The 13,627-nt window shown below is 52.1% G+C and overlaps 1 protein-coding gene across 4 annotated transcripts in view; it reads right to left on the bottom strand.

Moving 5' to 3' along the window:
* LOC135238158 (mitogen-activated protein kinase 14A) overlaps nt 1-12,918 on the bottom strand; it is a 29,430-nt gene extending 16,512 nt beyond the window's left edge. For 2 of the 4 annotated variants that reach the window (XM_064305864.1, XM_064305865.1), the window contains exons 1-3: nt 12,497-12,918; nt 2,895-3,024; nt 1,061-1,119 (exon numbers count right to left, since the gene is read on the bottom strand). In XM_064305864.1, the coding sequence (XP_064161934.1) occupies nt 1,061-1,119; nt 2,895-3,024; nt 12,497-12,615 (308 nt within the window). In that variant the 5' untranslated portion in view covers nt 12,616-12,918. The remainder of the gene's footprint in view (nt 1-1,060; nt 1,120-2,894; nt 3,025-12,496) is intronic. The other 2 variants (XM_064305867.1, XM_064305866.1) reach the window with 2 other exon arrangements.
* Nucleotides 12,919-13,627: the final 709 nt, after the last annotated feature.

The raw sequence follows: 13,627 nt of genomic DNA, 5'->3' as shown, positions 1-13,627 counted from the left end.
TATGCGTGCGTGCAATGCGCAGGCATGTGTGTCTGTGTGTGTGTGTGCATTTGAGTTCATGTGCAGGCATGTGTGTGTCTGTGTATGAGAGTGTGTGTGTCTGTGTGTATGAGAGTGTGTGTGTGTGTGTGTGTGTGTGTGAGTGTGTGTGCGCGTCTGTGTATGAGAGTGTGTGTGTGTGTGTGTGTGTGAGAGAGTGTGTGTGTGTTTATGAGAGTGTGTGTGTGTGTGTTCTGGGAAAGGAAGCCCTGCCCTCCTCCCAGTGGAATAGCCCACACTGGGGCTCCTGCTCCCAGCCCGCCTCTCAGCGCCTGACCCCACACGGCCCCCGCCCCAAACGGCCCCGCCCCCCCTCAGCACTGCACGAATCTGGGACAGCAGGACAGCTCCAGGGGGCCAGCAGGGCTCGCGGCGGGGGCAGCGGGGGCAGCGGGGGAGCGAGGGAGCGAGGGGGGACGGGACAGGAGAACCATGCCACGCCCGTATCACAGTGTGGGTACAGGCACACACACACGCTGTTCTGCCCCCCCCTCAGCGCACGGTTCTGCCCCCCCGCAGGTGAGACTCTGTAACCAGCGCTGCTCTGCGCCGGCTCTGAATGGAGCAGACAACGTGAGGTCACTGTTACCATGGAGACGAGCAGAAGTGAGCACATGTTGCTACCCTGCATGGGTTTCGCTCCCACACACACGCACGTGTACACACACGCACACTCTCACTCTCACACTCACACACACACCCACACACACTCACACTCACTCACACACGTGCGCACACACGCACACACTCTCACACAAGCACACACACACATGCACGTGCACACACACACACACTCTCACTCTCACACTCACACACACACACACACACGCACGTGTACACACACACACACTCTCATACACACACACACACACACACACTCTCATACACACACACACACACACACACACACACACACGCATGCACGCACATGCACGCACACACACACACACACACACAAACACACACAGCCTGGCGATAAGACAGCACACACGATCAAGAGCAGGGAACAAGCTTCACTCACACATCGTTGAACTCCTCCAGGCTTGTTCCAGGTGTGAAGACATCCAGCAGACCAATCACCTGCAACACAGAGCCAGCCGTGTCACATGACCATCCCCAGGGGCTTCTGGGTTCAGGGCGGATGAGAGTTGTGCGACAAGCAAGAGGTTTATTTTATTACAGCGACTGAAAGATGAAATCCATACTGATAATTTATCCGCTCGCTCACTTCTTCAATTTGGGCTTGAAATTTGCAACTCAAACATGCATGAGTCACAGTCATTTGTAAAAAAAAGATATAATAATAATCATACATTAAAATAACTGTTATTAGGTAAAGGCACCCGTAGAAACACAAACAGTGGAATAAGTGTGTGACTTCGGGAGAATAACTAAGAGTGACGGCAGAAAAAGAGACAAACCAGAGTCTGTTGCTCATGCATTTGCATCAGATCCAAGAGGGAAAAGGTCAAACTGAAAGAGCACATCCTGCAGAATTTATTTATCTGAGATTTGGTGAGTCTAGAGCTCATCCAGTGCAATGATTTCTCCTTTTATTTCCAAGCTGAGAATGTTCTGCAAGATCTGTGAGTATCAGCCAGCAGCCACGGCTGCCATTATGGGGGTGTTATGGGTGAGAATCTGAAGGAAAAGCGGAGCTGGTTTTCATGCAGGGGGGAGAGACGCTGGGGGGGGGGGGGGCTGGAGGAAACTGTGAGCCAGGGGGAGGAGACAGACGGACCCAGGGGGAGGAGACAGACGGACCCGGGGGGCTTCAGGGAGTCTGAAAGGGTGAAAGGCTTGGAGGCATCCCCCCCATTAATCCTTGCAGGTGCAGGGTCATAAATGCGTGACTAGAATGTTCTTCACTGAACGTTCCAATGCTGATGTCACAATCACCACTGGTGACTGAAAGAAATGAGAGTTCTAAAACACTGACTTCCAGAATTTAAAAAAATTTAAATTTAAAATTTTTTTTAAAAACCTACTTTTCGAAGGGTTAAAAACCCAGAGGCGTTACCAGGCAACAGGACCAAAAGCAGTTACCACGCGTGCATTTAACCACATGAATTGTGACCATAAACCGCGGCGGGGGCTTGAGCGAGCTGCAGGGGGGTCGGCACCCGCTCACCAACAGCACGGAGGATTAGGGTCTAGTGAAGAAGAGGAGGAAGCTGTGGTTGATGAAGGTGATCCGGTTTCACAAAGGCTTCAGTGCACAAACAGGACGTGCATTCTGGGTAACCTGGCTATAGAGTTACCCCCCCGCCCCCCCCCCCTCACTCCCCAGCTTGCTTTCACCACCAGGGTGTCACATGACATCAGAGTGATCCCCTGCCCCCCACACACCCCCAGGAGGCCCCGCCCCCTGCTGACAGGCCTCAGCAGCGCTGAACATCCGCAGCGCCGTGCGCAGCGTCAGCCTCTGCGACACCTGCTGGGTCCGAACCCACGGGGGGCGGGGGGGGCTCCACGGAAACCGCCAGAAAAAGCCTGAGACCCACGTGCACGTGTGAGGACCCGCGCCGAACGACAGGAAGGGGTGAGGGAGCAGTCAACAGGCCGTCAAATCGAGGTCAAGGACGGGATTTTGGAAAAACGAGGCCCCTGAGGGAGGCAGCGGCACAAAGGAGCTGTGGGTACGAAGCACAGCGCGTGACCTGGGCATCTCATGCTCCGCCCAGAACTCAGCACCTGAGCCAATCAGAGGCGAGAGAGAGGGGAGGGAGGGAGAGCGAGAGAGAGAGAGAGAGAGAGAGAGAGAGAGAGGGGAGAGAGAGAGAGGCGGTTCCTTTCCCTGCGAGCGGGAGGGGCAGGAGGAAGAGGATGAGGATGAGGAGGGAGGCGGGACTCACGTTCTCATGCTTCATGTGTTTGAGCAGTCGCAGCTCGCGGTACGTGCGCTTGGCGTGGATGATGGACTGGAACGGGCGAGACAGCTTCTTCACCGCCACCTTCAGGCCCATCTTCACATCGAAAGAGGAGCTGCAGGGGGGAGAACCGAGGAGAGGGGTCAAACACAGCCCTGTGACCCCACAACACAGCCCTGTGACCTCACAAAACACAGACCTGTGACCTCACAACAACGAGCCCTGTGACCTCACAAACACAGCCCTGTGACCTCACAACACAGCCCTGTGACCTCACAACACCGAGACCTGTGACCTCACAAAACACAGACCTGTGACCTCACAACACAGAGCCCTGTGACCTCACAACACCGAGCCCTGTGACCTCACAAACACAACCCTGTGACCTCACAAAACACAGACCTGTGACCTCACAAAACACAGACCTGTGACCTCACAACACAGAGCCCTGTGACCTCACAAACACAGCCCTGTGACCTCACAAAACACAGACCTGTGACCTCACAACACAGAGTCCTGTGACCTCACAAACATAGCCATGTGATATCATAACACAGAACCCAGCCCTCAGTGAGCAGCCAGATTACAGCAGTGCTTTACAAACACTACTGCATTACATTACATTACAGGCATTTAGCAGACGCTCTTATCCAGAGCGACTTCCACAACTTTTTACACAGCACTTACACTGCATCCATTCATACAGCTGGATATATACTGGAGCAGTGCAGGTTACGTACCTTGCTCAAGGGTACAACGGCAGTGTCCTACCAGAGAATCAAACATACGCCCTATAGGTTAACAAGGCCAGCTCCTCACCCATTAAACTACACTGCCGCCCAGCAGAGAGGTCAAACAGAGCCCGGCCCTCACAGCAAGCAGCCAGTGTACAGCCGTGCTGTACAAACATTACTGGCCCTGAGCAGACGTGCTAATCCACAGCGGCTTACTTTAGCATAGCATCCATTTCATACAGCTGGATATAGACTGTAGAAAAGCAGGCTACGTGCCTTGGTGCCACGGCAGTGTCCTACCTGGGAGTCTACAGGCCCAGTCCCGTACACGAAACACTACATTCCCACCCAGGACCTCACCTGTATGGTATTTCACCTCAAATGTTTCAGTAAACAACCAGCAGGTTCCCCGTTAACGTGAGGAAATCATACCTGGTGAGAGACCCGTGCATGAGTGCACTTCTCCCGTGACAGCGAGCGCCAGTGTGTGTCGAGGCCACTGCACGTCAGTGATGTCACCAATACTCCACATAAACCCACTTGTGTCTGAAGCCACATAACAATGCACAACTTGCCATGTTCGTGAAAGTTTTTGAATCTTCAGTTTTCAAACAGAAAGCTTTACTCCCAAACAGAGCTTGCATTTTCAAACAGAGCTTGTTTGAAACACATTTTTAAAAATCATCAGATGCTGTGGCCCTTCAGGACAGGTCTGTTCTAAAAGGTATGGCAGAGAAATAAAAGCAACAGTTGATCTGACTGATTAAAAGATGTGTCTGGAATATTTACAAAATGCACGTCTGTTTTGACAATGTGCCAATAAGAGTAAATCATCCCTCAACAGAATTAAAACTGCCAAGAAAAGAACAAGCCAGGGCTTGTTACTGATCAGGAGCTGTACTTGCAGCTGGAACGCAACCCAGCACACACAGGGCACCCCCCCCGGGCCCCCCTTCCCCCAGTGCCCCCCCCCCCCCCCAGGGGCAGGTGTGGGGACACATGCTGTACGGTACAGACACTGCAGAGAAACTCAAAAACACAGTGGATCAGTCAACAGGTTAGTCTGGACCAGACCAAGCTTGTAGCATTCGTGAATTCACCCAAAGTCAATCCAGCCTTTTTCCATAATAAACACACAATTTTTAGATGGGAATCATTTGCCTGCCCCGCCCCGTCCAGCCCAGCCCAGCACCGCCCTGCAGGTGTGCAGTGGTTAGGCAGCTGCAAGGTTGAGGGTTCGATTCCCAGCTGGGGCACTGCTAGTGCACCCTCCAGCACCTGAAGTTGTCGTGACAGACTTGTCACGGATTAAGCTGGACAGAGTCGTCATTCCAGGACATGCAAATGGGTTTGCTTCACAACAAACGAGCCAGCGGCAGACAGCCAATAGGCCGCCTCCCTGGGCCAAGGCCGCAGGGCGATGAGACTTTACACACAACTCAGGACGTAAGTGCTATGTGAGAAGTGTAAGTCACTCTGGATGAATGCCTGTAATGTAATGTGCACTCTCCGTGCTGAATCCTCAGACTCAATTAGGACAACCAGTGCACAGAGCCCTAATGCCCCCCCCCCCCTTCCCCCCCGGCCCAGTTTCCTTCACTCACAGCCAAATATAAAGGAAAAAATAGCAACAACACAGCTACAGATATCCTGCTCGCCTTCAGACATCATAAAGAGTTATGACCGTTCTGTATATTTTGGGTTGCATTCTAATTCAGGACGTCCCATGCAAACTGCTCACTTTAGCTCCCTGCTTTAATTTGAGACGTGTTCCCTGGCGAGAGATGAACGCATCCTAACGCAACTGGACCCGTTTTCCAGGAAACGGACTGTAGAATCCCCCCCCCCCCCATGTCAGGTGACCTAGCCGAAGGAAAGAGACTGTGGAAGGCAATGCAAACTAGCCAGGTACCCTGCGTTCACATTCAAGACTTTCCAAATGGTTCTAGTCACTTCGTGCACGAACAAACCGTCTGGCTCTATGCAGGAGCTAAAGCCGCTAAAGCAACCAAAGCAGCTAAAGCAGCTAAAGCAGCCGAAGCAGCCGAGCCAAGCAGCTAAGGCCAAAGCAGCACGCTGAAGCAGCCGAAGCAGCCGAGCAGCGATCAGCCGAGCAGCGAGAGCGACGCAAGCAGCCGAAGCAGCTGCAGTGCACACCCGCCCCAGTCGTAGCACATAATCCCCGGCCTTGTTTAACTCGTTTCTGACTAATAACAAAACCCTCGGCTTTCTGCTGTCCAATCAGATCTGCGGCCTCCAAATACCAGGCATACAATACATAGCGTCCCTCCAGCCCAGTGACGTCGCTGTTAGGAAGGCACTGACCTCATGGGGGTTATGAAGGCACTGACCTCAGTGGGGGGTTGTTGCCATGCAACAATGTCCCGGTAACCGCCGCCAGCCCTTTTCGGATAAATGGCGCGATCCGCGCCCCTCCCGACACGCCGCGGCACGAAGCGGAATTCCTCCCGCCGCAGAACACCTGAGCTTCCCGGAGGCAGGCTCCGCCCCCTCAGACGGGCCGAGTCCGGGGGAGCAACACCTCCCATCGTCATGGGAACAGCGCACAATAAACCCCCCCCCCCGAGCCCCCCGTACCGCTAACAGGAGAGAGGGACGCCAGGCTCGGGATTTCCCAAACAACCGCGCCTCTGTGCTCAGGTCAACAGGACACCAGCCTGCAGGCTTTACTGCTGCCAAAATACCCATTCCGCACTGCCCCCCCCCCCTCCAACGCCCCCCATCCCACCCCACCCACCGGCCCACCCGCTCACCTCGGGCTGCTCAAAACACTTCTGGGAAAACCCAAATACTTCAGCCAGTGTATGTACTGCCCTCTTCCTGTTCCTTCCGTCCTGCAGGTTTTTCATTTCAACCCTAATTTGCCCCGCCTGATTCTACGAATCACCCTGTTCAGTGAGATCTCTAGCTGCCGAATGAGGCGTGCTTTGCTAGGGTTGGACTGGAAACCTACGGGACGGTAAAGCTCGAGGAACAGGGATGGGCAGCCTAGACACACACCAGCTAAGAAAGATTTCAGTAACTGCAGCAGGGTCAGGAGTGACTCAAAGCTGCCGACAGACCAAAAACAAGGCGGGAAACCCGTTGGGGCGACAGGAGGCAGAACGTGTCCGAACACTCCCCGTCCTAACGGCCGCGGTGCTCCTGCCTGAGTCACGGCGTGCAGACCAACCGGCCCGTGTGGCAGCGCTCTGGAGACCACCCAGAGGCCCGGACCAGCGCAGCCGGAACAAACGCACCTCTGTTTCAGCGCCTCTCCGACACCCGGGGCTGAGAGGCCTTTCGCCGCTGCTTCACACTCCACAGCCAACGCCGGGTTTACTTCTGAACGCGGAGGGAATCTTCGTACACTCAAAAAGCGCTTCAGACAGCACAAACCCCGCGCTGCAGCGACAGGATGCGTTTTCCTGGCGTTTCGGTCTCAGAATGCCCTCCCCCCCCCCCCCCCCCGCACCCACCCACCCACTTCCTCCCGCGAACGCGCTAACTCACTCTTAGCGCTCAGACATTACAAACATATCAGGCCGTCTCAGTGTGCTACGCTGGAGCTGCCAGCTAATGCAGAAATGCAGAAACGCAGAAATGCACGACCGTGCCTTCAATCCCAACTCCAGCCAAACGCAGTCGGGAGGGAAAACACCAAACAAACGGGCCTGACTTCGACAAGAAAAAAAATCCCCTTAAAATTCCGAGGAATTCCAGAATCCGGCCTCTTGCTACAAGCCAAAAGGGAAGGCAGGACTGCTAACACACCATGCGGGGGGGGGGGCTCTCTGCCCCACACACACACACACACACACACACAATGTCTTCAGTCACAGCAACAGCCAATGGGCCCCCACCCCCCCAAGGGCGAATCATTCCTGGGGAGGAAGGCAAAAGTCTGCAACCCCCCCAGAGTCCAGCCACAGCTGAACCCATCTCAGCTGATCTCACAGGAGCACTCAGACTTAGCAGCACATATTTAGAGCCCGCCGTTTAGACTGCTCCTGAAACCCCGCCCCCCCAGGATCAATCTCGGCACAGGCTTCTGCGTGAGGTCTGCCAAACAGAAACCAGCTTCCGCAATCTTGCATTTCCCATCAACCCTCGGACCCTGAGTCCTGGCGACACCGCGCAGAGCCCAGCCCCTTCCTGCACGTGCGAGCTCAGCCCCTTCCTGTGCGGAGCTCAGCCCCTTCCTGCGCGGAGCTCAGCCACTTCCTGCGCGGAGCTCAGCCACTTCCTGCACGGAGCCCAGCCCCTTCCTGCGCGGAGCCCAGCCCCTTCCTGCGCGGAGCCCAGCCCCTTCCTGCCTGCGGAGCCCAGCCCCTTCCTGCGCGGAGCTCAGCCACTTCCTGCGCGGAGCTCAGCCACTTCCTGCGCGGAGCTCAGCCACTTCCTGCGCGGAGCTCAGCCACTTCCTGCGCGGAGCCCAGCCCCTTCCTGCGTGGAGCCCAGCCCCTTCCTGCGTGGAGCCCAGCCCCTTCCTGCGTGGTTAGCACTACTGCGTTTGGAAGAAGGTTCCAGGCTCGAGTCACTCTGTCGCCAGTTGTGTAAGTCGCTCTGGATAAGAGCGTCGGCTAAATGTGACGTAAGGAGTCCAGGCCGGACCCACACTACAGCTGGAGTTTGCGTGTTTCCCCCCACGTTCCCGCCCACAGACACGCAGGCTTGAGGGCTCATACGCGTAAGAGACGTCACTCTCAGTGCGACCTCTACCCTGCGCGATAAGAGAGAAACCGCATAAAGGAGAAATGCTCTTTAAAAAAGGGAACTCTTCCATAGGACTGCGTAGAGAGAGTGAATTTAGCAGGTGACTGAGAGAAGTGTGAACGGGTCCTAAAATGTTTCAACGATGGAACAAAGTGGAAAGACACGACTAAAACCCGACAGGAGCAGGGATCTGAAGCACACAGTCACATCAGCGCACCGCAAGAATGACCTCATTATGGCCAGGGCAGGACACCGTGTATTACCTACCATAGCAACAGATGAACACATTTTGTTTAAATATTGGTAATTATAATAATTGGCTGAAATGGTAAATGTGGTCCTGCAGGGTTCCACAACCCGAGCGTGAGCCAGACGGAGGCTTCGCCTGATTGGCTGGGATGTATCCAATTACACAGCGCCGGCTGTGTGTAACACGAGCAGTCCAACCGGGTTCCCCAGCTCAGTATCATCATGTCCCCTATACTTAAACTGTTCCTCTACAGCTCCCATTCGATTTCAGCAGATAAACCATAAGGCCTATTAACGACACGCTCGTTATGGACACGTCGAAGGAAATAAAACGTTCGGGGTTTTATTATTATTTATATTTCATTCTCCACAACTCTTTAATAATTGACAGCAAAAAAAAAAAAACAGGAAAAAAAAAACCCTGATTTGATGCACCTGAGAGACTGTAAAAATGCTTCAGAAGCGCATTTTTTTCGCAAGTGCCTGACAGCAGGAGGTGAAGGGGTCGGCAGCAGGGTGCAGACGCGTGACGCGAGGAGAGTCGGCAGGAAGTGCCTTTCCTGGCCTGGACGGGGCGAGCGCATGTTTGGTCCGTCACGCTTGGCACAGGCTACGCAGCGGCGTGAGTCTGCACTTCAGCCCCTCAGCAGAGCCTGCGCCCCTCCCCGTCCCGCTCTGCGCCCCTCCCCGCCCCGCTCTGCGCCCCTCCTCCCCCTCGCCCCGCCGCTCTGCGCCCCTCCCTCGTCCTCGCTCCTCTGTGCGCTCCCGCGCCTTGGTCCGTGGCGCGACAGCGCTAAACCCTAAACCTGCACAGGCCTGTAATCAGAGGGGCCGTTCTGCAGGCAGGAGGTCCAGCTCATCCGATAACGAGCCGCAGGGCTGTGATTTCGGGGCTGCGCGCGGGGAGAAGTGCCAGCGAACAGATAAAATGTCGGATTACGGTGTAATCCTCTCTCAATCCCCGAAAATGATCACCCCCATCTGGCGATCTTTTCTTTTCTCTTTTTTTTTTTTGGGGAGAAAGCTCACCACAGCCGCTTTCGGTTTCTAAGACGACCGCGAACAGGTGTTGCACAGCAACAGGGCGGCTCGTAAAAGTTCACACACAAATTACAGACAACAGGGGGATCTAAGACACATACTCAAGCGCAGGTACTGGTTACCTAACCCTAACCCCCCACCTACCCCAATGTGCAGTGGTAACAACTCCAGACTGCCCAGGGTTTTTCCTGTGCCCTCTGTGTAAGTGGCGTACGCCTCTGTCACAAAAATATAAAACACTTTGCAACAGACAAATCAAATCAAATCCTGTTTAGGGCCCCCTCAAAGGCTCAAGCCAGTAATGGTCCGTTTGCTGGCTGAAGAACCACAACAGCCTGTTCTAAAGGACTTCATTGGCTGCTGATTGAACAGAAACCTGCAGACACAGCGCCCCTTCCAGGACTGGAGTTAAACCTGCAGACACTATGCCCCCTCCAGGACTGGAGTTAAACCTGCAGACACCGTGGTCCTCCAGGACTGGAGTTAAACCTGCAGACACCGTGGTCCTCCAGCACTGGAGTTAAACCTGCAGACACCGTGGTCCTCCAGGACTGGAGTTAAACCTGCAGACACCGTGGTCCTCCAGGACTGCAGTGAAACCTGCAGATGCTGTGCCCCCTCCAGGACTGGAGTTAAACCTGCAGACACCATGGTCCTCCAGGACTGGAGTTAAACCTGCAGATGCTGTGCCCCCTCCAGGACTGGAGTTAAACCTGCAGACACTATGCCCCCTCCAGGACTGGAGTTAAACCTGCAGATGCTGTGCCCCCTCCAGTACAGGAGTTAAACCCGCAGATGCTGTGCCCCCTCCAGGACAGGAGTTAAACCCGCAGACACAGCAACCCCTCCAGGACAGGAGTTATGCACCCCTCTTCACAGCACCCAGGAAATGTACAATTCACTCTTTCCATTGCCTCCTGCTTAAATGCTGTGGACAACAGTGGTTTGCTGCAAAAAAAAACCTGACTGCAATGACAGAAATTACCCAAATATACTGTAAATTGTTTCAGTGAAAGGAAAATGTGAACTGGATCTCCAGGCTCCACTACTGAATACTAAACACATGCTTCTGAAATGATAGGACTAGTACAAACCGCCAGAAGAAATTGTGGCAATCGTCATAATGAAACCAACCAGATCAGGCAAGTCGCTACACCACGTAGTTAGAAAAGAAAATTCTATGGGAGTGTCGGGGGGGGGGGGGTGCGTTCTGTGTCAACGCCCACAGGTCCCGATGTTCGTACGAGCAGGGAGTGCCGCACTACGCAATCATTCCACGTGCTGAGCCGCCCTTGTGCAAAAGACCGACGAGAATTTAGATCGTTACACCTCAATCCAGAGAAAATCTCTGCATTTTATACGTTCAGAAGAATGTCACCTCGCTGAAAAGCAGCGTGGACAATATGCCCACCCCGAAGCGTCCGTCCGAGAGTTGCGTCTAATCTTGGTGGGACATGACTCACAGAAGGAAAAACGAGGTGACATCATCGGGTAGCCTTACATCAACACATGCCTGTAGAATGCACAATGACTGTCGCGGGACGTTGTCGTCCTCCAAACAGGCGAATGTTTTTTGTTTGTTTTCGCAGTGGGAATTAAAAAGCACACTTGAAGTGAAAAAACTAAAAGATGTATAGGCTACATCTGCACATCTCTACTTAAGTACAAGACACAATCCACATTGAAAAACAAGGAACAGAACTCAGTAGGAACGCAAATATGTCGTAGATGCATTCAAGACTGCATGTATGTCTGCGGATTGTACAGACCAGTTGAACAAGCTATTGAAACGTGACGCACTTACAAGCAATGCCTAAATGATCGTAGCCTACTATAATTTTCAGAGAAGACGCACGCACAAACGCGGCCAAGCGAAATATTGCAACCCACTGCTCTAGATAAAGTATCTGGCACTTAGGAGTAAACAATGTCCGTCATAACATCTGGGCTGTCAGTCGTCGTGTGCAACACACCTTGTGAGATCGCGTGTTTTACCTCAACACCCTGAACAGACTGCACTTGCTGACATCCACCCGTGTGCACAACCTGCCGTCGTTTTGTTTACAGTTTAAAACGTTCTGTACAGTGTGACCTAAACTGTGATTACCGTCACTTTACGATCATTAATGAACCAAGTACCGAGTACGCCGTGTACTCGAATATGCTTGTCAGATTTTAACAGTGATAATTCTGCAGCAAGCAACAAATAAGACAAGTAGCTAAGGTTGATGTTATCTTCTTAGTTAGCTCGTGAGGAAATATTCCTCAAGATGCAAGATAGCCACAGCATTATTGTCACGGTCTTCACAAAATAAGAGATGAGGGTAACCCAGACAGTCTGACTAAAGAAAGCTTGCAAAGCAACATTTAGATGAAGGCAATTGAGCGATGCATTTCACACATTTGCAAGGTAATAACACTTTCAAACTTTGCAACGGTTATAAGCGAGCAGAAGCGGACCCATCGATACGTTTGAAACAACCATTACGTTCACGCAGTGTGATCATCAAGATAGCTGGCTATCTAACGCTAGCAAGATATGCGAATCTGATAAACATGCCTGCTAATTATTCAAGAATTGATAGCGCAATTGCTGCAAAAAACCAAATATTTCCCACACACATTGAGCAGCTAGATAATAGTCTTCGCCGGCTAACTGCCCATTAATGTTATCTAGCCAGTCTCAACGGCAGTCGCGGGCCTCGCCGAGTTGTTTGCCGCGATGATTGAGCAACAATATAGTCATCCCCAGGCCTTGAAACGAGCCAGCTTTCGCGAACTTGCTGAGGCAACGATTGTGCAAGTGTGCACTATGCTAAAACAAAGCAAGGACAAATTTTAGTTTACCATACGGATCCGTAAGCGCCAGATCCGACAGGAGACAAGCTCTGGTAGCGTTCCGGGACCTCCCAAATCGTTTTGTTGAGCTCCTGTCGGTAGAAAGTAGGTCTCTCTTTCTGCGACATTCCAACAGAATAGCCAGTCCCGCAAAAAATACGCAAACAAGTTGTTAGCAAGTTATTCTCCTTTGTCAATGGAAGTAGCTGGCTATGCGATGGCAATATCAGAAATAAGGACGACAGCAGACTTGGTCGATACGATAACTGGATCTGCTATAAATTTGCAGCTCTGTCGTGGATCGGTGTGCAGTTTTAATCTTAGCGCACAAAGAGGAATCCGTCATTGGAAGCCGTATACTGAGAATGAGCTGCGTTCACCGTGGGTTTCCCCAGCGCACGACCCTTCCTGCAGTGCGCTCCCAAAACCCTCCCCACATCTCGCGCGAGTTCAGTGCGAGAGCAGGCAGGACAGCCAGTTTGCAATAAACACCTTTCTTTCAGATAACTTCGCCATGCACTTAGTTGCGGGTTATTTGTTGTAGGTAGTTCAGTGCTGTATAATGTTAAACACGTTTTAATTACACGAATTAAACATGTTGTCACATGATTATGTAAAATACATATTTTATTTCCTCATTTAGTAAATGTTCTAACATTCCAAAATCAAACTCGCTATCATATTACGGACATTATTTTTCATTTAACTACAGTACAATAACAAAAGGTAAAATAAAATAATTACACAGTTGGCGATTACGTCATTACTAACAAAAGGTTGCTATGGGTCATAGCTGTGATAATCATACTGCCACCTTGTGGAATACGTCAGTGTCCATAAAAAATACTACTTGGATAAATTTCAAATCCAAATCCACGGTCCAAGAACCGTTCATTAGCCCTTATTTTTGCTCTCTGTTGAACAGTCTTTTGATAACAGAATATTGGCACTACTCTATTTAATTTCAACAGACATCTTACTACTTACACTATATGGTCAAAAGTATCAGGACATCCCTTGGTCTGGGGCTATTTTTCTTCTTTTGGGCTAGGCCCCTTAGTTTCAGTAAAGGCAAATGTCATGCAATGACATTTTGGACTATTCTGTGCTTCCAACTTCCAACTCCTGTTTCAGCATGAC

Source organism: Anguilla rostrata, chromosome 13, assembly GCF_018555375.3.
Source record: "Anguilla rostrata isolate EN2019 chromosome 13, ASM1855537v3, whole genome shotgun sequence".
In the NCBI taxonomy this organism is placed as follows: Eukaryota; Metazoa; Chordata; class Actinopteri; order Anguilliformes; family Anguillidae; genus Anguilla; species Anguilla rostrata.
Note: the sequence above shows the minus strand (reverse complement) of the source record. Positions and strands in the feature narration are given on the sequence as shown.